Here is a 24,934-nt window from a genome sequence, read left to right as displayed (position 1 = left end):
CAATTGAGAAATGGTATCGCTGTTTACGAGCTTTCATTTTTTCCGTGAGTTTTCAGAAGAATTGTCAAGAGATAATGAGATCAAATTAATTTTAATGAGAATTATATTTAAAATTGTAGTTTACGTTGTCAGTACCTGTTCTTTAGATTGATTAAAGTTATCGTTTGGATGATGAAAATAAAATAAATAAAATAAATAACAACGTGGAACCAAACCCCATTCCATCCATCGTTTTCCGGCGGGATCATTTGCAGTCCAAATCGGGAATCATTTGCGGTGCTGTACATTGATTAAACTCCCTCATTATAAAACTGAGAAAATTACTCCATCGTGATTGGCTGAGAGCAGGCCAATTCATCGATCATTTTTAATTTGCACCCCAGTGAAAATAAACGCGTGCGCTTTCGTGATTATCTCAGTCATAATAAAAGAGTAATCGTATGAAAGCTCGAGCAATCCTCCGTAAGAAAAAAGATGGCGACTGGTATATTTACTTAGCGCACGAAAACCTTAACAACGTTCATAAAAACGTACAGAAACGTTATAAAATCTACAAACCTAGGCTACTCAGTGTCCTTAGTACAGGGACAAATATTGTAAAAAGTTGGCTTTCTTTGTGCCTTACAGGCTGTGTTAGGTTCGCAAGGCATTGTGGTAAAATGTACAGCCGACATCTTTTCTCCTACGGTGGATTAAGGATTTACTCTACTCGTGATATTTGAAAATTATTTCAAATTGCACTCGCCTAAAGGCTCGTGCAATTTTGAGAGAATTTTCAATTAGTTGGGACACTTGAGCCGGACCACGTGTCCCCCATCTCCTCTAATCAATGTTGGAAAATGTCGCGTTTTTTTCAACAAAAATGGGAAAATTCACCTCATTATCAACATTGTAAGCGAGGGGAGGGGAGAACTTGCTTGGTGTCCCAAGACTTTTGTCTGGGATTGTAGGTAGCGCGCCGCAAGAAGTGAAAGTTTTCTATTGTTTTTTAGTGTTAATAATTGTATTATAATAGGCCATTTTCAAGATGTAAAATTCTAACTTGGCTCCGGGAATAAAACAAAAGGAGTCACATCGAGGCTGAGGAATGAATAATTAATTTCTTTTGTTTCATTATCCTAAGCCTCGGAACCAAGTTAGAGTTAAATATCGGAAATGGCCCATCAGTGTACTTGTGTTATTTTCTATAGTGTCTGGTTTTTTTTTTTACAATTGCTTAAATTGGAAAATTAACTGCGATGATCATTCTTCACTTTCATCTACAACCGCAGTTCATATATGAATTATTTCATATAAACTTCACATCATTTCACTCCTCACGGGAAGATATGAACTCAACTAATTGACCTCGCTCCCAATGTGTGGCTTCATAGCTCAGTTGGTAGAGCATCGCACTGGTATCGCGGAGGTCACGGGTTCGAATCCCGTTGAAGCCCTGATTTTTTCAGGCTTCTTCTTTCCAATTGCTTAAATTGGAAAATTAACTGCGATGATCATTCTTCACTTTCATCTACAACCGCAGTTCATATATGAATTATTTCATATAAACTTCACATCAGTGTCTGTTTTGTAAACAAATAGCTAAATAAATAACAACAACAACAAAACACCCAAAGTTGAATTCATCTACTTTAAAAACGCGCAAACAAAATTCCACACAGTTCTTAATTTTCCTCTTCTTCATCATTTCCTAATTGCGAATCAAACTGTTCTTTGCTGATCTTTCCCGCCTTAAGCTTTTTAACCAAGCTTGCTTCCCGCGCGAGGTCCTCGAGTTCGTCGTTATCAAATGAATGTTTCTGACGCTGCTTCTTCAGATATTCTCTTCGTGCCCTCCGTTTCTCTCTCTTCACCCTCTTCTCCTTGTTCTTGGACCAGGCCACAGAATCGTTGCCGAATTTCTTCTTCTTCTTCGAGCTGGTTTGAATCGAACTATCCTGGTTGGAGTCCTGTTGTTCCTGCAGTTTTCGCTTCCGTTGCTTTTCCCTATTTTTGTCCTTGTAATAAAGTTTCTCGACATCCACATCTGCTGGTTCAAAGTCGACTGTTTTATCCTTCAGCTCTGGCATGACGGGCAACTTGAGAAGGCCAAATCCGGTGGCGAGTTTTCCAAGTTCTAGATCTTTAGAAAAGTTAAACGGAAAGAAAAGGCAATTTAACACAACACATACAAATAATTCTGTCTGTATATAGGGTTCAGAGCCAACTTAAATTTTCAAAAGGTGGCTCTGAACCCCGTTTCCGTTACGGTATAACCTAAGTTGACTCCACAGAGTAATTTCTTACAGTATTGAGCGCATTAGCATTATATTTTGAATACTTTCATAGTTTTCGCGGTCGTTTTTACTCCCTGTCCCACGTCAATCAAACTTATCAAATGCAATAAGAAAGAATGGCATAGTTTTGTTATTGTTTGGGTTGCACGTGCGAACTAGAACTGAAGTCCAAAGTTCTTCAATCATGCTGGGAGCCAAGTTTTCAGGAAAACACAAAACACATTTCCTTACCACTTGATCGGAAGATTAGACTGCACTCATGTTTTCTGTAGAACTGCACAAATGAGACAAAAGCCTTCATTCCCTTTTCGTATACATCCCTGAAACATGATAGGCAATACACATTCATGTAAATATCTTACATTGGCGAATGATGAACATGGAACACACGGCTGGGGCTTGGAGCCTACATAACGGCGGCTTTCAAGTCACGAGCACCGGGCTAAGGGGGGTGGGAAAGGGTGGAAGGGGGTGGGAGGGATTGGAAGATGAACTTTTTATGACGGGGTCCGTGACATGTGCGATTGATAACATCAAGATTCCTCTCCTGCTATGTTATTCCGAGGCCTGTAAATACTAAAGACTAAAGACTAAAAGTGAAGAAACCTGATCTAGAGACAAGTCGTTAACATTGATTCAGGTCTCGATCGTACCCAGTGTCAATACAAGTCATGACAAGAGGATTGTGCTGCGGCAACATTTCAAACATTCAGAGGAAGGACGTTTAGAACTGTTAACCAGTCTCCCCTCAAGCAACCCCGTCAGCACCATTAGCGGTGGTCCACACGCAGCTTCTTCTGCTTTCTACCTCTTCATCCTCCCACTCCTCCCCTTCCTCCGGAGTCCGCTGCCGCTTACGCCTCCTACTTCTCATTCTCCTCTGCCTCCTCCCCTCATTCTAACTTCCTCCTCCTTTTTCCTCCCCTTCAACACCTTCTCCCTTCATGTCTTCCTCCTACTCCTACTCTCGCTCCTATTCCTCCTCTTCCTTCACCTACTCCTCTTCCTTCCATCTCAACCATACTTCTCCATGTCTCCTATAGTCATACCCTCTTTCTCTCGGCCTTCTTGTAGTGCAATCAGCTATTTAATCATGTAAAAGCCACTTCAAATAAAAAATTCGAATCAAACAGTTTACTGTCTACCTGTCCTTTATGGCCATTTTTCGTAGCTTGGGCGTGACATCTGCTCCATCATCTTCTATTTCAAACAACTGCAGAGGTACCTGCTCTCAAGAGAGTAACGTAAAGCAAAATCAGAACTACAATGAGAGACAGAAAAGCTGAGACACTTCACGACGGTAAAATTCTATTTCCAATCGTCTTAGAAACATTTACCCCTACCCCTCTACTCCCAAATAATCTTGCTTTTCCTATCTTTCAGACAACGCAGACCACAGCACCTGCATAGCATCGAATCGGGAGGGGAGGCAGAGATATCAGGATTTCAGAGAATTACATCGCTAGAAGCATTTGAAATAGAATAAGGAGTTAAATATCTCGAAGTGTGATTTTCTAAAATTGTCCCAACTACATTTGTCGCCCACTCTAGTCTCAACTGAGCAAATTACTAGATTGAAATCACTCAGTCTAATTTGTGAAATTATAATATAATATTGCCCTTCCTGAGAGGTTCATGAACATTAACCACTGCAGTATATCATGAACCAATCTTTCAAGTTCGGGGGTAAGTGTTTTGCGTATAAGGACCACTATTTTCACAGGGGAGGGGAGTATCTTTAATTTTAAAACAGTTTTAACCCAGTAGAATCGGTTGATTTTATCAAACAATCACATTACAAAAAAATTAACCACTCAGTTAAACAACTGAACACTGTCACAAGACAAACACTTTTTTTTCTCTTGAGTCCGCCCGAAGATGACTTCGACTCAAGCTGTGAAAAACGTTAGCTACCAACAGCAGTCTTTCTCGAGAGTGCTGCCACACAGACGATCACACTTGACGAGCTGCCAGGTCTCCCTTAAAAGAAGGAAATTCAACCATTTCCACACCTTTTGGTTTATGGAGATAAATTCCACGTAAGACTCTTCAGCCGGTAGCAAAAACAACAAAGCATTTCCTACAAAAAAAACAAAACAAAACAAAACAAAACAAAAACAGAAAAAAAAAAACATCACAAACAGGAGAACACTCGTCAGTACTCCTCAGCTCTGAATGAGATACTGGCAGCCAATGATACACAACACTTGTATTTTTTCAAAGTTGCCCAACAATTAGCCAGTACGGTGTTTGTACATCTGAGTAGAGAAAGGGGGCACTACATTCGACCAAACATTCCCGTTTGAATTTCCAGAAATTTCTAGTGGCGAAGTGAACAGCATTTTGCGGTGTACTGGACCGGACTGATAGATGAGTTTCCGGAAAAGGGGACAAACCTACAAGGTGAACCCGAATTTTCGAAAATTTCTTCCCAAAAATCTACGTTCTATTCGATTTTGCTCCCGGAATTCCAGAATGTTTGCTCTTGCATGTACCCTCCGCTCGCTCGTTTATAACTAAGAAAAAAGGAGGGGAAGCGACAGTAAACAGACCAGCGGGCTAATCACCAGGCCACCGCGCCTTTCTTTCACAAGTACTCTACGTGGTATATGTGATGTTCACGTTAGCTTTACCTTGGTTTCCAATCCTTGCCGTTCTTCCACAGCGATGAACAAAGGCACTGGAAAAAAGAGCACAAGAATTGCTTACCAAACCAATAAATTTTGTTTACTTAAATTAGTAGAAAGTACCAAAATGGACGCAGGAAGAACTACTTTCAGGATTTTAGAATTTAAATCTTAACTGTATTCCAACTGCAAAAATCTAAATCCCATTGGCCATTGCTGCCATATCTTAGTCACCCATTGACACTTAATAAGACATAGTATGCATACGAGCCAGTTGGCCCACCAGGCAGGAGCTTATCCCGGTTCCTGTAGCATGAAGCAACTAGGAGTATTTCTACTCCCCCCTGGATGGGATGCTAGTCCATCGCAGGGTTACCCCCCAGCATTAAGTTCACCGGTACCCATTTATACACCTGGGTGGAGAGAGGCACCGTGAGAGTAAAGTGTCTTGCCTAAGAACACAACACAATGTCCTCGGCCAGGGCTCGAACCCGGACCACTCGATCAGGAGTCGAGTGCCGACACTAACCATGAAGAATTACAAATCGTTTGTCGAAATTATTTATGGCCCATATACTTATCCTAATGACCCAAACTTTTTATGGATTTGCCACGGGCCATAGGCTCATTTGCCTGTTTTGCCTTCCCAATCCCTAACACTGCTACTGTTTTTCTCATTAAACCGTTTGTTTGGTGGCGCTCTCGTTGCCGTCAAGTTGCAGTCGTGGTTTACTTCAGCCTGGTTTTCACTAGCGACGCAAGCACAAGCGCAAGCAAAAGGGATGACTCAAGTGAAAACGAAATTCGACGCAAACACAAGCACAAGCAAAATCATCCTAACCTTCCAAACTGTTTTACGGCGCTAGGTAATCTGGATCCAGTGTTTTCATTGGCCAAACATAACCACGTATGGTAAATATCCTTGTGCTTGTGTCATGCCTGAGCAGTATTTCGTTTTCACTTGTTGCAGCGCAAATGCAAGCTAAGCGCAAGCACGGGAGAAAAAAAAAATGATCCTTGTGCTTGTGCTTGCGCTTGCGCTTGTGCTTATGCCTGCGTCAAGGCCATTTTAACGGTGAAATAAGAACTATTGTGTTCGGTTCGTGCTTGCGCCGCTAGTGAAAACCAGGCTATAAACTCGCTAGTAGTGCTGCGCGCAAAGTAGCAGCGTCACTGTGAATCAAAAAAGGTTCTAAAAATTTTTTAAACGAGTCCTACTTTGCACTGCTTGGAGGATCAAACTGTATGACCCAGTCCACTTCAGGGATGTCCACTCCACGCGCCATGACATCCGTGCAGACCAAAACACCACTGAAACAGCAAGTTAGTAATAAACATAAATGTAATTTCGGACAATTTAAGGGACGAAATTAGTCAGAAATTTATTAGAGACTTTAACATCCACGTTTACCGCAAACGGCAAAATGCTAGCGGTCACGTGCTCAGAGCCAGACGTCACATTCAATGTTTTCGACCCGCGTTTTGAACGTCAAGAGGTAGGTTTTCACATTAGTGATTTACCTCAAGTTTTATTACCTTGAATTTTATTTCATACCACGTTCAAATGCTGAAATCGAATAAAGCAACCCTTTTTCTACAAATTGGTCATGATAAGATAATTCTTAGACAAGTAATCAATTACCTAGCCTTTTTTTGTTGTTTGTAGAAAGGTACTGATCCTAAGTGGAAATCCAATATGGCGGCGACTTAAGGTGAATGTGTGTTTTACGATGCTGTATTTCCTTAAAAGCTACACATGCTAGAAACTGCATACTATTTTTTGTTCTATTTTTTTGTTTTGGCGTAACTTTCGCAATTCCCAATGCATTGACAGGATGATGTCTACTCGCTCCAATTCACTCCAATCTAAATCGACTAACGTCCAAATGGCGAACGGCAAACGTGTGGCCTCAAACCGCAGTTAGACGTTTGCGGTAAATGCGGATCTAAAGGTCTCTATTATTCTGACGGCACGATGGAGAGGCTCGAGGGGTATAATGGGACGTTTAGGAACCATTTAGGCTTTTGGAGAAAGATTTAGATCATTTTAATTAAGTCAGTCTTCGTGTTCGTCCACTTTTTACATTAAGGTTTTTGTATGTGAAACTGTAAATGTTCTAGGTTATTGATTTTGGGCCCTTTCCTCGAATACTTTTCCACGTGACATATTTTTTGGCCACATCTACACATCTAAAGGGCGGTTTTTTAGTGGTTTTCCGTATCTGTCGTAGCACAGTTTCTAATCGTTAGAACCAATAGTTGTAATTTGCAAGGATACAGATTTGCAGGTTAACGAGGTAACTGACATGTGTCAGTGACCACATGTTTACAACTGGCTTACCTCGCAAGCTTCCTGAAGGTATCAAAAACTTTATGCCGTTTTGCTTTCATTTTGCCGTGAATAGACAACACTTTAACGTTTGAAAGAAGCCTGCAAAAAACAATACATATATATTACTCATCAGCTATATTTTCTCTTGCTCCACAGCAGCAATCGCAAAAATGTACACTCATACAGTCGAAACTCTTCACAATGACCACCTTGGGGAGGAAGAAAAGTGACCGTTGCAGAGAAGTGGCTGTTATGGGGAGATAGGAGTGTAGTCTGACACCTGTTTTTTTCAGTGCAACATTTTTTTTTTCAAACAATGAATCTAAAATAAAATGATGACAATGCGCTACCAACGACATCGCGCAGAATGCCTATTGTTCTCGGGACATAAACTTACAGTTCATGAAATCTCTTAGGTCTGTCATATTGCCTATTATTATACGGCTAGCTCCGTGAGCGGGCAAGATGAATCAAATCCTGCGCTGTGATTAGCTACCCGAGCGGGCAAAATGGAGCTATCTTGCCCGCTCGGGACTACCCGCCGTGTCCCGCAAGAAAAATTTCCCCGAAAGCCATATAATAAATCCATTATTGACCAAGCTTGTTCGGTCAAGATAGCTGGATATTGGCCTCGTTCTGTTTTTTGCGAGTTTATGGATCTCGACTCCGTCTCGGTCCATAAACACGCAAAAAAAGAACTTGGCCAATATCCAGCCATCTTGACCTCACACTTGGTCAATAACCCATACTTGTTACTCAAATAAACGCGAGGTGGCGAGTCTCACTGGTTAAGAGAAACGCGCGCTTTTTCCCGTAGGTGCGCAGTACGGATCAAGTTTTGTGACCTTTTGCAATACAAATAGGCTTTTCTATACGCCGTTCATCAGTCGTTGATTAATCGGCCGTTGTTGAGAGATTTTGCGCGCAGTTGGGATGCTCCTAAGTGGCCGTGGCCGTCGTGGAGAGGTGGGCGTTATAAAGAGGTTAAAATAAGAGTGGATGTATACACTGTCTGCTGGGACTAAAAAAACTGTGGCCACTGTAGAGAGGTGGACGTTAGGAGGTTCGACTATAATCCTATAACTGCACGATTCTTGTACATAGCACCAAGGTTTAATGTCGACGGAATTGATGGTTAATAACTGAATGTACCGTAATTCTTTTGATAGTCGGTAAATGATTGCTGGTTCTCTTAGCTTGTACTAACCTCTCAAGAGCCTTTGAGAAATAATTGACACAAGCACACGTACTAAAAAATACCATGTTCTTGCAGGTCTGAACAGAAAAGAAAAAATTAGAAATCAAAGAAATACAACATGTACCTATAGTAGGAATTAAATAAGAGAAACAGACCTACTGTCGTCACTTACTTTTCTTGTCTTGAGAAAGGCCACTAATCTTGAAAACTTTCTCGCACTTTCACAAATCTACAACAAAATGACATTAAACTTAACATCCATGGGATTAAAATTATAATCTATTATCAGAGACCTGCAATTCATACAGAAAGCTTAATTATTTAGTTCTCTGCATGCATTGCAGACCTATGATAATGGATTTCAAAGATCTATCATCATAGGCCAGCAATGCATGCAGAGAGCTTTATTATCTAGCTCTGCACGCATTGCGATGATCATCTACGATGATAGAGAATTATTGTAAGTTCAAGAAATACTGAAAACATATTAGTTCCTCCACAACCTTGCACTGATTATCTGAAGGGAAGGTTTTTGTACAGTGGAGCTCAGTTGTGGAACAACTTCCCTATAGAACTAAGACAAGCAACTTCATTAACCAAGTTCAAGACCACACTACGTTGCCACAGTGAATTTTTTTCCACATGGCCTCCATGAAAAGCAGTTCTTATTTTTTTGGAATTTGTACTCTTTGATTGCAAGTAGTTAGGAAGATAGGTAGCTAGTTGATTATCATAAATACAGTGATGGAAATACCATGCATAAATAGAGTTATCATATCGTATCATATCCTATTATTATTCCAAACTCAACTGACTTATTGCAGCCTCTCTGTAAATGGTCAGGAGTTTTCGTGCTACCACAATGCCAGCGCTGGGGGGGGGGGGGGGGAGAGGGGGGGCACTCTCATATAACAAGGACGGGGGTGCTCATCATAGCTTTTAGGGGTTAAAAAAGCGGTTTTGGCACCTCTTTGGGTATTCAGCCTCAAAAGGTCCACAGCAAGAGCTTTCACGGTACCTTTTAGAGCTCAAAACAATATGACAGGAGATATTTAACAATCAACTGATTTATTGCTATTAAAAATAATGAATTTGACTGTTAATGTGTGGTACTGTTGTAGAATTGGTATTTCTAAGGGGTTAAAAAAATTCAAGCCACGCCCACAAAACAGGATCTTGGTACCTCTTAGGGGATCTTTTCAATCTTTCCGAGGAACACCCCCCTCCTTTTTATATCGGAGTCTCCCTGAGTGCTGATCAATACTGCAGTAACCTCACAACAATGGCCTCCTCTCTACAAGTGTATTTTATTATTATATATTTTAGTTGTTTTATATTTAGATTGCAAAGGCTTACAAAGGCTTTGTTGAAGAAACATATTCAATATGTGACCCTAAAAACAACTTACTGTGTAGAAATTTTTTAGTGTGGATGGTGTCCTCTGCTCTGACTATGGGAAAAATTAAAACAATAGAAGTTTGTAAATTAAGGGCCATCAAGAGATCTAAACCTGGAAGTCCAGTCGCCTCATCGCTAGTGCACTCACCTCCAGATCAAGGTGTCCAGGTTCAAGCCCTTGGGTTCGGACATTGTGTCATGTTCTTAAGTAAGACACTTTACTCTCACAGTGCCTCTCTCTACCCAGGAGTATAAATGGGTACCCGCAAATTGCTGGGGGTAACCTGTGATGGACTAGCATCCTATCCAGGGGGGAAGTAGAAATACCCCTAGATGTTTCATGCTACAGAAACTGGGATAAACTCCGGCCTGATGAGCCACTAGGCTCGTACTGTATGCAGACTTCACCTTTTACCATACCTTATCCACCCATGCTTACCTTGGATTTGGAATATTTTTCTCTGACTGTTACTCTTACAGGATTTCGGAGTCCAGCTCTAACTAAAGCCTCAACTTCATCTGTCTGGGTAGCAGAGAACAGGCCCTGCGTATAAACAATGTGGTCAAATTCTTCTCAATGATACTGCTAAAGTGACAGAATTGTGAAAGTAGCAAAGTTGTTGCTTGAGGATTTAGCAGCTTTATAGTGCAGAAAAATCAGCCTGTGCATTACCTCTGTCCAATTGTCTGTAACAAGTACATGTAGATGCTTGATTTCAAGCAATTTTCTATTCAAAGGATGTTACAAAATGTGTGTAAACAATATCTCTAAAGCAAGCATTTAGTCAAGTGATCAAAACTTACTGTTCTTCTTTGCTTTGGAAGAAAACCTAAAATAGCATTTATGCTGAAAATAAAAATAAAATCAAAAATTACAAAATTATTTTATTATAAAAATGACTAAGCTTAATGCAACCCTATCCAAGATGAGTGTTCCCATCTCTTGCATGACTATACACATTGGAATTGACCACTGCCCCCTTCCTCCCGCCCCCTTCCCCTTCCCCTCCAACCAATGGGGGTTTTCTGGGCCAATGACACAAAATATGGTTAAAAATCCCTTACTGGCAGGAGACAGACTGGCTGGCAGTTTACAAGTTTGGCTGATAGTTGACCTTAGGATTACCAAGAACAATCAGCTGCTGGTCAGAGCGGGATTTGACCCCGCGTGCGACCTAAGGATTCCAAGTCCTATGCCGTATTCACTTAGGCACATTGCTTCCATACGCATGGATCTCTCACATGGCTTATACTCTAATGAACCATCAAGTGCTCATACAATTATGTACAAAAAAAAATTATTATCAATTATTTTTACAACAGTGAGTTCCAGCCACCTGGTCTCAAAACCCATGTCCAATAATCTGTCTGCCTCATCCAACACCAGGACTTCCTATTTAAAATGCAAAAATTAAAAATTATTCTATCTGTTTGTAGTACTATACTTATTATTTAATCCTAACAAGAAGAGCTTCGGGGTACGGAGTAGGAGAGGAAAGATTTCTTAGCTTCTAATGCTTCGTTTATTGAAAGCTTAAGGACAAGAGAATATGTCAAAGCATAATTGGTGAAAGTTCAACAAACAGTTCTCACCAGACATCGAACATGAGTAGCCAAGTCAAATCCTTCATGTTTCCTGGTGAACAAATCCTCTAGTCTTCCTGGTGTGCCAATAAGAATATGGCCTCTTTTGAAAAGACAAAAAGTGAAAAGAAGATGTTTTGATGAGGCCTTGTACATTCTCAGTAAAAAGAGCTTAAACAGTAAGTTGTAGCATGACATTGTGTGGCCTGTCATGGTGGGGTGGGGAGGGGATGTGCAGGGTGTGGCATGGTGTGGAGTGGAGTCGAGTGAAGAAGAGTAGAGTAGGGCATGATAGTGAAGAGTAAAATAGAAAATTAAATTACTTGACGTGAAAAATTTTTTCCCAAATATCCCTCAGAAATGTGTCTTTAATTTAACACAACTTGAAAAATCAGACTTTTGTAACAAAATTCCTCACCCATCTAACTTGAATTTCTGTATGTCTTCCACTGGATCTGCTCCTCCTATCAGCAGTAACTGCCTGAAAAAAAAAAACATTACTAATAAAACATCTAAGACATCTATTTCACACTGATTTGTTTGTCCATCAGCTTATTTAAGCAGAACCTAACAGCTGAGATTTTCTCTTCTCATAAAACTACAGAGGGAATAGTGGAATATTATTAAAAGTACTGTGAAATATATACTGAAATAACATGAAATTCAGATTGCTGGGAAAGTTGGAGAAGCTTGTGAAGGCAGGCATGTTCAGGCGATCACCAAGAGTAAACGACCAAGGTCAAAGCCATATTAAAGGAGTTACAGAATGAAAGGTGTATCTTGGAAAAATTGGCCAATTTCTTCAAGTTTGTTGCTTGTGGTCTGTCTTAATCTTCCTAAGTCATAACCATTCTTGTTAATTTTCAGTTAAGTATCACTTTTTGTCTTTACTACCTTAGAAACTGTTATTGTCAGTGATGTTCCTTTCCATTTGAAAGTACATGCAATTCTACTCATCAGAAAAAGTGACTCAAAATACATGTATTGTGACAGGGCAGCCTTATCCAGAAATTGGATAGTGCCCACTTGATAAAAGACACATACATGTATTATAATCATATTGTGCTATCTCCTGCTAAGTACTTTGTCTGATATTTCCACCTATTTAAAACACTGGGTGGAGAAGAGCAATTTGAATCAGTCAGAGTATCAAAGTTTAAACCAAGAAAGCCACAAAATGACTCTAGCAATTCAAAATGACCTCACAATTCAGCATTCAAAGCAATTCAAACACAAATAATTTATCAATAATAATATTGGAACATCAAGAACTGGAAAACATCTTCTTTTTTGCTATTAAGTCACAGAAACACATGTGGACATTTTTTGGAGAATGACAGATGTCGCAGAGAGACACAGAGAAAATGTTTTCTATTTCTCTTCTCAAACTCATTAATAATTCATCAAGTTAAAACAAAGAAAATCACAACCGTGAAGGAGGTTTGGATACCCGGTCTTAATTAGCATAGATTTTGACGATTTTACTTCTCCTTTTTTTTTATTTGCTTGAGCAATTACAACAATTACAATTAAACTTACACTACAGCTACAAAAAAAAAAAACAATAGTCTACGGAGTACATATCTACGCATTATAGTCTACACACTACATACATTACATCCATTTACTCCTTGGTTTTGGTTTTGATTGAGAAGATCTATCAAACAGTCAAGGCAGTGTTTCACTGGCTATCTAAACACCTCAAATTGCGAATACCCTGCTGTGCAGTGTATTTTCAACTCTCTTCTCGGTGTTTGGATATTCCGATGAAACACTGTCTCTCATGTTTGATATTACATGAACAGAAAACAATGTGAGAAAACGAAAGGAACATCACCTGCTTATTTTGTTATCAAAATGTAAATTCTCTTTGTTTACGCCATCATTACATCAACAGCTCATGCCAGTTCTGTGTTTCTATCAAAAAGTTAGATTATTACGAGCTTGAGATTTCTATTGTGTGATAGTTGATGAGGGCACAGCCCGAGTCAACTATCACATGTAGAAATGGAGAGCGAATAATCTAGTAAATCTTTTAGTATAAATCTACTAGTTGTTCAAAACTTTATCCAAATTCTCTTCACAGACACTTCAAAAATGCAAAGAAATTGCTGTTATTTTGGTAACAATGGCACACTGTTGAGCAACTCACTATCTACAACAGAGTAGATAGTAGTGTAACCAATCAGAGAATAGTGTTTGTGATAGAATGCTAGTTGATTTATACTTATGAATAAGTTTTAGTATAAATCTACTAGCATTCTATCATGTGCGCTGTTCTCTGATTGGCTATCCTACTCACTATCTATTCTGTGATAGATAGTGAGTAGTGTAGCAGTGTGCCCTTGTCAACAAAATGAAGACCGCTTCTTGGCATTTTCAAAGTGTCTGTGAAGAGGATTTAGATAAAGTTTTGAATGACTAGTAGACATATACTAAAACAAATAGATTATTCGCTCTCGATTTCAATGTGTGATAGTTAACTCAGGCTACGCCCTTGTCAACTATCACGTGATAGAAATCTTGAGCTCATAATCTAATTGTTTAATAGACTGAAGTACAGGTTTAAGTGTATGCTTTCTTACATGGTGTTTTCTAAATATAATTTAACACATGCAGGAAAATTATGAACAGAAACAAACTTACTTTAACTGAGGGAGATCTTCAGTAAAAGTTCTCAAGACTTCATCAATCTGTTTTGCCAGTTCTCTTGTGGGAGTGATGATGATTGCGCCAACCTAACAGAATCACACTGACTATTTGGTTTAATGAATATTTCATGTTTCAAGAACTCATAAATTTACTGTGTCACTACTCAGTAACATAATTTACGTGAAAAGGAAACATATTTCAGTCTTCCTGGAAAATATGTTTCAAAGATGCAAAATTCCATTTGATAATATGCCCTAGCACCTCTAAAAATAAACCACCCAAAAATTGTACCCAACAACAAGTTTTTTGTGCCATTTAAGAAAATATATGTTGCAGTTAACAGGTCAGAATGATTTCAACCTAGGTTACTTCATTTCACCCTGGGTTAATTTTTTTTTTCACCTTCTTTTTTTTGAGAGGGGGGAGGGGGGGGGGGGAGGAGGAGGGGGAAAGGGGGTTCTTCAAAAGAATAACATGCACATCACCCATCCCCTAACCTTACCCTACTCTACACTGCCAGGATCCCATATCACCCCCCAATCTTTATTTTATTTAGTACTCACCTGCATTCAAACACACAGTCTCTGACTTTGTAGTCAACTTTCATCTCCACTGGGCCATGCTAGCAATCACTGCAAATTTGCTCACCTTTATTGGTCTACTAAGTTCTTAGTCCAAGATTCCCACTTTGCCATTGACGAAAATTAAACTAGTTTGAAATCATTCTGACCTAAATACATCTTAAACTACAACATATCCAGAAGGTTTTTCTTTGGCTTGAGAGCTACATGCACATGTAGCTCCCCCAATCCTCTGTGAAATTCTCCTTCCTACTTTCTTTTAAACGCTTTGGGTTTTGAAACCCTTCACTCCCTCAGAGTTTTAAATGGCCTTCCTTGGGATGGGCAACTGCGTATATGTGGTTTCTTGAAAAGTGCACTAATAGAATTTTAAATTTACTGTTTCTGCATTAACTAGATGTAATCCAACAAACCACTTACATCATGCTTCTTGAGTTTTTCTTCCCTGCAAAAAAAAAAAAAAGAAAGAAAAGGAGCAAAAAAGAAGACCACATCATCAGAATTTGTGGATCATATATTACACAATGGCATTGGCATAGAAATTATACCCAAAAGCTGACTGGGACAGAGCAAATCTTCACAGCCCAGGGAATACAAAAAGATCAGAAAAGATGTTTAGGATGGTCTTTTCACTTTTGCAGTACATTAAGAAACCCACTGTGCTATTTATGTATCCTGTTAGTGGTAAGCCCTGCAATGGACTGTTTTTTCTCACTTATTTTCGTAAACATTATTCATGGAAAGAGATACAGTGATAGCATAGATGGATTTGGCTAATTAACATGATTATATCCTACTGCCACCCAATCCAGACCATATGATGATTCATTTGGGAGGTAACAATTGTGCAATTTGTCACACACAAATGATTGCATGGAAATATGTACAAACAGAACAATTGTAACCTCCCAAATGAACCAGGGTGTGACAAAAACGTGAATTCCAGCTTGCCCTTGAGACAAGTTGATCTCAAATTTTGCTTGCCCCTAAAAAGTCAGTTTGCTTTTTTAATGATTTAGTTGGCAGTTGACTTGCCTGAGCCCTTGCCCATTAGGCGAGTAAGAATGAAAAGTTACTTGCCCAGAGGGAAAATCTACTTGTCCAGGACAATGGGACAGCACTATTATTGAGCCCTGATAAACCATCACATGATTTGAATAGGGCACCACAGTGCACCAAGGATGTAAACACATTAGCTGAATCCATCTATTGCGGTATTGGGGTGGACACCAGAAGGTAAAAAAGCAATTGGGACTCCTAGAAATATCCTGGAGAAGGTCAGTGGACGACAAGAGAAAGGCAGGATCAAAAAAAAAAAAAAACCCACACACACATACACAAGAATCCCACAAAATGGTTATTATATAAAGGTTTGTGGTAGATCTATTGGGCAATCAAGCTTAAAACAGGTTCTTAAACAGGTTCTGAATTACAGGGTGCAAATAATTATTTTTGTACATGGTATATCTACTTCACCAGAGAGAACTCATCTTTACCTTTTTATTCTGTAGTTGAAGTTTAAGCAGAGGAGCTTATGTACAGAATAACATAGTATTTAGAAAATAATAACAACTCTAATAACCTTCTAAGAAGAATTTCCACAATAGGAATCAAGAATGCTAAGGTTTTTCCAGACCCTGTAACCTGAAATTGCAAATCACAAATCAAAGAGCTACAAAGTATGTTCATGACACAAAGTCATATTTTGGTGTTCCAATCTTAAATCAGTTAACTGGCTTTAACTCTGACATTAGGGCTAAAAGTAACCCTTTCTCGGACTAAAATCTAACCGCTGTGCTTTAAAGCTAATTTCAGTCTGCAGTCTGCAGTTTGTATTTGACACTGCAGACTTCAGACTGAAATTCAGGTTTTAACCTAATGGTTAGCTCAACAGTTATGGCTCTTTTCAGAGGGGGATGAAGGGGCTTGGAATTGACTGAACCATTAGCTTTAGCAAATAGGGCTTGTTTCAGAGTTACAGTATAGTAGAGTCCAACTTCCCCTAATGCCACCTCCCTATAACAGCCACCTCTTTACAACAGTCATTACTTTTGGTCGCAGGGAACACTCCATACATTCACTCTTATTTTAACCTCTCTACATTAGGGCCACCTCTCCACAACACAGCAATGGTCACCAAAGTGCATCCCAAACTACCAAAATAACCTCTCCACAATGGCCAGTTAATCAACAAATGACCAACGATAAATAAAAAAACCCACTTTTCATTGCAAAAGGTCACAAAACTTGATCTGTACAGCACATTGTTGATCTTTGACTTGTCTCTGTGTGGTTTCTGTTTTATTGATATGTTTTGATTGTGTTAGGTATTTCTGTGCTACAATGAGCATTTTTTGGTAATATGAAAATATCGAACCCTCTGAAAAAAAAAAAAACAAAAAAAAACAGGCGCTGTATTTACACCCCTACCTCCCCATAATGACCACCTCTCGACAACAGCCACTTTCCTGTCCCCAATGTGGCTGCTGTATGACTATATTAGAGCTAATTTGACGCTGGTGTTATAATTAAGGCAGTATTTGGTCAAAGTTAGGGTTAGTCTTCATTGTAACCTGTCCCAAAACCGAGGATGTTATTATTTATATTGATTCCGCTTTTACGTAAGCTTCACATGGAAATATGCACATTGGCAAGATCGATGGAGGAGATTGTGAGGTTTTATGCTTTCAAAACGTTATAAATCAATCAGGGGATCAATCAGAACTATCATGGAAAGCAAAGGCAATGTATAACAATCAACTGGTAGGGAGAAATTGATGAGCTTACCGCTTCAACAGCGACATCTTTGTTTGACATAAACAAGGGAATGGCGGCTGTCTGAATGTAACGAGAAAAGTCAAATTAAAAAAGCACTTAACATGGTAACAACTAGATTATTTCTTTGCCTACCTGTACTGGTGTCATCGTTTGGAAGCCAAGCTTTTCCATGGCATTTAAAATTGAGTGGGACAAACTTGGTTTTATTTCGCTCCACGCGGCTGCCATTTTGAAATTTTGGCGCATGTTTTTTACCTCTTTCTGTGGAATGTACTGCAGGCTCGCGCAACTTTGAACTTCACACTTCTCCACTATTGCCTCACTCTTGCCGAGAATCTTACACTGCATTTTCCGGCGGTAAAATGTCAGGCGGAGGAGATAACGTTTTTGTGGCCAAGATAGCCGAGCAAGCTGAGCGATATGAAGGTAAAGGGATGGTTTTTATACCGTCAGTAGCCATTTTGTTATGTTAGAATCCTCTGATCGTAGTTAGCTAATTATGCATGGCGCTAAAATAATTTTATCGGTACGTTGCAAACAACAAATAAGCTTAATTAAATGCTTCTTTTCAATTTTACCATAAACATTTCACGGATTCAGATTTCCTGAAACTGTAGTTTTGAATGATGTTTACACTTCCCAGGTAGACTTCTGTTAATCTGTCCTGCTATTTAGGTAAGGTAAGCCGTCGTGGATTCGTCAATTTCGCCCGCAAAATATGAGCTTAAGCTTAAGGACATCCTTCGTTATTTTAGGCATTTTTTTTTCCGGACTCAAAGTGAACTGTGAAACCCTGGGAAAATCAGAACTTGGATGCCAAAAAGTTTGTACTTTGCTGCGAACCTTAGCTTCTACTAGGTATTTGTACGAACGCGTTTTCAGATTGTGCCGACTGTGGCTCGAAAGTGACGCTTGTCATAAACAAGGCACGACTATGAGCGAGTCAGGTTTGTCATCCTGACTGGCCACTAAAGAAGCAAATTATCCAGTTGATTTCCCTTCCTAAGGAGTTGGGTTTCATAAATCTTTTCACATTTTGAGTAGTGAAGTATAAATTTATGTTTTCCACACCCTGCAAATATAAGCTTATATGGGTGTCTCAAAAACTAAGACCTAAGATCTAACCCACCCCCCCCCCCCCGAATCTCAAAAGACCCCCTCAGAATCTCGAAAACTAAGACCTAAGACCCCCTCTGAATCTCAAAAACTAAGACCTAAGACTCCCTCAGAATCTCAAAAACGAAGGCTTACCCCCTGCAAATCTCAAAATCTAAGACATAAGACTCCCTCAGAAAGACCCCCTCCAAATCTCAAAAACTAAGTCCTAAGAGCCCCTCTGAATCTCAAAAACTAAGACCTAAGTCTCCCTCAGGATCTCAAAAACTAAGGTCTTTGATCTTAGGTCATAGTTTTTGAGACACCCAAACTTATGTATATTAAATATCAACTCAATGAATAGATTCCATGTTACTGCTGTCCATCTGTTCAGTAATACATCACAGATGACACCAAAATGTGGTAAGAACAAAAAAGTGGCAGGTGAGGCAATAGCCGAGTGTGTAATTGATGTTCTTTCGACAGTTTGATGTCTTCTATGATTTTTTACTGAACGGATGCATGCAACATGGAATCTATCTTTTTGATAAAATAAAATAAAACAAATTTTGATGATGCCATCTATATATCATTATGTCTATCCTCTAATAAAGCCAGCCGAAACTTATTTTTAACCCTGTTTTAGAGCCAACAAAAAGTACCCTCGTACCAAATTGGCGATCTCTCAAATTTTAATTTTTTTTTTAAATTGTCATCTGTGCCGCCGAAAAGAGGCATCGATTGTAAGCTTGCTCAGCAAAATGATATTACCACATGTATCATTACCAAGTTTTCCTTAAGACCATGTGATTCATATACCAGTTGTTAATTTTAAATCATCCAAATTTCTTGCAGTACATACTGTACACATAATCAGTTACTAGTAGGCTCTGATACACTGCTAGTCCTCATATCCCCCTCTTTTTTGTCACTTCAGAAATGGCGGAGTATATGAAAAAGGTTGTGGAAGAAAGGAATGCGACCAAGACCGAACTGACAGTTGAGGAGCGGAATCTTCTGTCTGTTGCCTATAAGAATGTGATTGGGGCTAAAAGAGCCGCATGGCGCATGATATCTTCCATAGAGGGAAAGGCAGAAAAGGAAGGCAAAGATGAGAAGTCCAGAAAAATTACCAAGAACTTCAAGCAGCAAATAGAGAAGGAGCTTGATGAAATTTGTGATGAAATTATCAAGCTGCTTGATGAATGCCTTATTCCTAATGCTGAAAGTGGTGAATCCAAGGTTTTCCTTAATAAAATGTAAGTACCAGAATAGACTGATATTTAAGAAAAAGTCATTATGTACATGTCATCTTGTATCCAACAAGCACGAGTGGAATAATAATGGTTTATAAAAAATGCCTGCAAAATATAGAAAAAATACCCCAAAAATTATATGTATGCTTACCATATTTGTAGTCTGCATACGAGCCAAGTGGCCCTTCAGGTTGGAGCTTATCCTGGTTTCTGTAGCATGAAGCAACTACGAGTATTTCTATTCCCTCCAACCCCCTTCCTGGATGGAATGCTAGTCAACCGCAGAGTTACTCCCAACATTAAGTTCACCGGTACCCATTTATACACCTGGGTGGAGAGAGAGAGAGGCACTGTGAGAGTGAAAATGCCTTGCCCAGGAACAAAAAGCAATGTCCTCGGCCAGGGCTCGAACCCTGACCGCTTGATCTGGAGAGAAGCACACCAACCATGAGGCCACCGTGCCTCCACACCATATTTGTAGAGCATGGTATGATGTTTCATATTCCGTGATGGCTAATTGAATGAAAATCTTGAATTTCGTTATCCATTGATCCAGTTTTAAACATAAGTAAAATAAATAATTATTGTCCCTGATCAATTTTTTGCGTGTTTATGGGCCTTGACCTGGACAATCTGATGTACACTGTAGCTCATGGGTGGGTTTGAGGGGAGAGTTACACAACAAATGGGGGCTGCTGCTAACCCCCCTCCCTTACCCTCTCCCCTTTACCTAAGGAATTCACTATAATGATCTATGATCTATTCTTGGTTTGCACATGATGTTATCAGTTTCTAAAATCCAATACTAAAGAGCCACCAAAGTTGTTATCGTCATCAGACTTAAGAGGTAGTAAAGTTAACAAATTTTCTTTTCAGCTCAGTAGCTTGCTTTGTCTGAAAACAGGCACATTTCGAATTTCAGAGTTATGGCACTGCGTGACATAAAGCTATGAATGCGTTTGTCGAAAAATATATACTTATCTTAGGATTTTTCGCCTTTTTAAAAGTTGAATTATTAGGACAAGTGCTTATTTAAATGTTTGCTTTCATGATCAGTTCAGATAATCAGTGGCCTAGCTAGCCAAAGTAAGTTCCAGATGTTTACACTACTTTCCAGCCACCATGTTGGTATACTGTGGAGGTACACCAACATGGCAGATCCATACTGGGTTCTGTAAATTTGTGCAAAATATTTTGATGAATATTTGAAGTTTGGGAAAACATACTCGTAGACCTAAAACTTGGAGAAATGTCTTCTTTATTTATCCCCTATAACATCATAATTTCTTGACTTTATACACTGAATGGCTTTCGAGTTATTTTTTTAATTGTGTGACACACAGTGCAACCCAAGAATTAATCAAAGCCACAGCTCTTTTGTTACAGCTGCCCCAGAATACAGGTAACGGATCTCCGAGGACAAAGATTTTAAATTTTCTAGGAGGAGGAAATGAAATTAATTTGTGCTCCCCTAATTTATTGAGCCAACTGCCATGACTTCCTCTTTCTGAATTTCGTGGATCCACCATGTTAAATGAAATCCTTTATTCTATAAGATGAGCTAACTGTTTTCTTTTAAACAGGAAGGGTGATTACTACAGGTATCAAGCTGAAATTGCTGGGGTAAAAGAAATTCAAGACAAGGCATTGGAGGCTTACAAAAAAGCAGAGGAAACAGCTAATGAAAGTCTTCCATCCACTCACCCAATCCGCTTGGGCTTGGCCTTAAACTTCTCCGTATTTTATTATGAGATCTGCAATGAGCAGGGCAAGGCCTGTGCCCTAGCAAAGAAAGCCTTTGATATGGCCATTGGGGACCTGGATACAACGAGTGAAGAGTCATACAAGGACAGCACCTTGATAATGCAGCTTTTGAGGGACAACTTGACTCTGTGGACTGCTGACCTTGAAGGTATGTCTTTCAATAAATAATTAACTATATTTAGAGAGGAAGCCACATCAGCCTTGGCTGGTTTTCATGTGGGTTCTCTATCCTGGTTGAATTGGAATTTGGAGTGTTGGTTTCTGTGGAGGGAGGAAAACTGGAGAATCCAGAGAAAAACCCTTGGAGCTGTGCGAGAACCATCAACAAACTCAATCCACGTATATATGGCACTGGGCCGGAATCAATCCCAGGTGCACTCACCACTGCACCCTCCCTGCTCCCCATAAGAGAAATTGAAATTGTCTTAACCCTCAGTCATACAAGGGGGTGGAAATCATCCCCTGAAAGGTTTTTTGCAATTTTGAAAACAGGATTTGCTCTTTGATGTGTCAGTACATTGTAGCTAGATTCTTTCCTCCCTCAGAGCACTTTTTTTAGTTTTCATAGCAGATTTAGTACTTTTGTATGTGTCAGTATCATTGTGGATTAATTTTCCATCAGTTTACACATGGTAGTGAGATCTATACAAATTTAGTAATGATATATAATGTCACATGACTTCAGTGTTCTCCCCGAGATTTAAGGAGACCCAGGGGTATCTTTACTTGTTTCAAAGCGATAGTCTGAGGACAAAAATTATAATCCTAGCCACCAAAGTTCTTTGCACCACTCTTGCCAACCACAAGATGAAAAACGTAAGAATTCAAGGCTCCACACACTGTCCACTTGCCACCAAACTATCCTTGTCACCCACAGGACTTAAATGATTTAGTTGGTAGATGACTTGTGTGAGCCCTTGCCCATCAAGCAATTGAGAATGAAAAGTTACTTGCCCAGAAGGAGAATCCACTTGTCCCGGATGACCGGACAGCACTTGTTTTTGAGCCCTGCACTCATTGTTCACGTGGCACGTTAGGCATGTTGAACAAAGTCTCTAAAGCAAAGTCTCTAAAGCAAGCAAAGTCTCTAAAGTAAATGCAAAGGGAGGATATAAGCTGTACTATGATGCCTAAAACACTGGTCACTGACGAGCTTGATCAGTACTTATGGAACATGCTTGAACTTCTGAAACTGGAAACATGCTAAAGCAAAACATCACATACTAAAAAGGTCACTCCGAAAACATGGCATCCTTTTCACCACACATGCTTCTAGGCCACATAGGCCTGGTCACTAAACTTGTACATAGCATGTTATGATGCAACTTTTTGCAAATTTTGAAAAAAAAATTCTGTGGATGAAGTTCAGAGAAAGGCAGCTCTGAACCCCGGAAACTGCTGCAAGCCACCTTAAAAATTAACAGGTAATCATTTGTTTTTTCATTGCAGCTCAAGGTGATGACACCAAAGTTGAAGATATGGAAGCTGATGATGCCAAAGAGTAGTTGATGCAGTCCAAGCTTAAGAGTGATCAAAGGGTGTGGGACAAATGCAGACTGTAGAAGTGCACTCAACTTAACCTAAACAGTGTTCTAGTTAACCTGAATGGGTTAGCTTATTTTCAGTTAGCCCTTGTACTTGTACTTAGGAAAAAAAACAGTCTACAGGTCTATCTACACTCTGCATTTGTCACAGACCATTAATCAATGACTTGTATGCCTAGCTGCGTAACTGTTTTTATATCATATGGTGACAAGTGTGTACAGCAAGCTTCTCCGTTTTATTTTAATTAATGCTCATAGGCTTTGTTCTCAAATCATTTCTGGTAACTATTATGGTGTTCTGGTTTTTTTTGTTTTTATAGAAAACATGTATACAGTAGTAGCTCTGGATAGTAGCAACATTGAACCACATGTGTATTGTTGGAAATCTTTCTAAAGTTTTCTTTTTTTACCTTTTGGTCCTCCTTTGATGGTTCGAGCATGTTTTGTGTAATTTTTACTTCTCATGCAAATTGAATTATTGGTTTTGTTTGCCTCCTTTGTGGTCCACTCAGCCAGGAAACACTTGGTAAAATAGAGATCTCTCTTTACACACTCAAATGTTCCCCTGCTTGTAACAGACATCAAAGAGTTGAGCCCCAAAGTTTCATTAACTTTTTCAGCAGAAGGGCAACTGGTTTTCACTGGCAGGCAAAACTTTTTGAACTGAATTCTTGAGAAGAAAAACATTCCTCTACATGGTCAAACCAGGCCAGCAAAATCATCCTCACAGCCGATTAATTTACCTGCTGCCCAGCCTCTAGTGAAAGTCTATGCTGTTTTAGTTGTGTATCTCTACAGAAATCCATGTAGTTTCTCTCAGATTGTGTTGAGCAAGAAAATATCCTCACCCTCCCCACACAGAAGGCGTTTTGGTTTAAACCCCCCCCTCCCACCTCACCCCCTCTTAGAAATATTTCTATGACCTTCCATGGGGTCAGGATCTGGAACTGCCCCTAAACTACTTGCATTACTGGCTCACAAAAATTGAAAGCCTGGCAGCAGCTTGTTAGAAATGGTAGACTGATCTCAGTAGAGCTTAGAATTGACACAGAGGTGTCTCAAACACAAGTGCAGACGAACTGAGCAGAGGAAGAGAGATTTCTATTATTTTAAAAAAATAAAATTAATTTTTTTTTGTGGCCATGGTCTTGGAAAATGAACGGCTGGACTCAAAGAATCCTGGCAGCTGTATCGAAGAAATTTCAAACAAATCAATCTTGACCTGAAACTAGGAACACCTTACACCGTAAAATCCCATGTTAAAGCCCCCCCCCCCCCCCTTCAGATATAAGCCATTCTATTTGCTAACAAAGAAATTATTCCGGATGTAAGCTCCCCGGATAGAGCCCATCTAATGTGTAAACTGATAATGTGAAGGCTTGTAGTTCTTTTACTTTTGTTCTGTTCCGTTCTAGTTGTTCCAGTCACATTAGTGTTTTCTAGATGTTTTGGAAATAAACTCCCTGTTTATTGTGATGCACGATAATTGTATTATAAATGTAATAGTTCTAAATGTCATGTTATGTCAGCTTTATTTCATTTCTCAGATAAGTTTTATCTCATTGTTCCGAAACGTTTTTTTTATTCCACTTATATGCCTCCCCCCCCGATATAACTCTCCCCCCCGATATAACTCCCCCCCTGTTTATAAGCCCACCCAAAACCCCTTATGAAGTTATACAAGCCCAGGGCTTAACATGGGATTTTACATATTTGATTAGGAAGGTTAGACAAGTGCCATACATTGGCCAAAAGTAATGACCATGCCCACTACGGTGGCAGATCCAGATCTTGAGCTGGGGGGTGGGGGGGGAGGTTGCTTGCCCTGACGGCTTTTCTTCCTTCTGTG

The 24,934-nt window shown here is 39.5% G+C and overlaps 2 protein-coding genes and 1 non-coding gene across 4 annotated transcripts; 2 read left to right on the top strand and 1 right to left on the bottom strand.

The window, feature by feature from the left end:
• Nucleotides 1–78: 78 nt before the first annotated feature.
• Nucleotides 79–17,774, bottom strand: LOC145464121 (ATP-dependent RNA helicase DDX55-like). 2 transcript variants are annotated; one of them, XM_081447935.1, is made up of 20 exons: nucleotides 17,559–17,774; nucleotides 17,436–17,486; nucleotides 16,231–16,292; nucleotides 15,069–15,093; nucleotides 14,062–14,153; nucleotides 11,834–11,896; nucleotides 11,425–11,518; nucleotides 11,169–11,224; nucleotides 10,636–10,678; nucleotides 10,271–10,375; nucleotides 9,842–9,883; nucleotides 8,606–8,662; nucleotides 8,443–8,510; nucleotides 7,245–7,334; nucleotides 6,122–6,214; nucleotides 4,910–4,956; nucleotides 4,289–4,356; nucleotides 3,422–3,501; nucleotides 2,508–2,596; nucleotides 79–2,122 (listed from the first exon to the last, which is right to left on the bottom strand). In XM_081447935.1, the coding sequence occupies exons 1-20, from the start codon at nucleotides 17,772–17,774 to the stop codon at nucleotides 1,665–1,667; spliced, it is 1,899 nt and encodes a 632-aa protein (XP_081304061.1). In that variant the 3' UTR covers nucleotides 79–1,664. The 2 variants fall into 2 exon arrangements, with proteins under 2 accessions (XP_081304061.1, XP_081304062.1); XM_081447936.1 differs by lacking the exon at nucleotides 9,842–9,883.
• On the top strand, nucleotides 1,364–1,436 carry Trnat-ggu (transfer RNA threonine (anticodon GGU)). The gene has a single exon. It is a non-coding gene; the product is annotated as a tRNA-Thr (tRNA).
• Nucleotides 17,769–24,580, top strand: LOC145464152 (uncharacterized). Its single transcript, XM_081447967.1, has 4 exons — nucleotides 17,769–17,852; nucleotides 19,459–19,780; nucleotides 21,361–21,689; nucleotides 22,991–24,580. Exons 1-4 carry the CDS (start codon nucleotides 17,789–17,791, stop codon nucleotides 23,044–23,046), a joined length of 771 nt encoding a protein of 256 aa, XP_081304093.1. The 5' UTR covers nucleotides 17,769–17,788; the 3' UTR covers nucleotides 23,047–24,580.
• Nucleotides 24,581–24,934: the final 354 nt, after the last annotated feature.

The sequence above is a fragment of the Orbicella franksi genome, chromosome 12 (genome assembly GCF_964199315.1).
Source record: "Orbicella franksi chromosome 12, jaOrbFran1.1, whole genome shotgun sequence".
NCBI classification, from domain to species: domain Eukaryota; kingdom Metazoa; phylum Cnidaria; class Anthozoa; order Scleractinia; family Merulinidae; genus Orbicella; species Orbicella franksi.
Note: the sequence above shows the minus strand (reverse complement) of the source record. Positions and strands in the feature narration are given on the sequence as shown.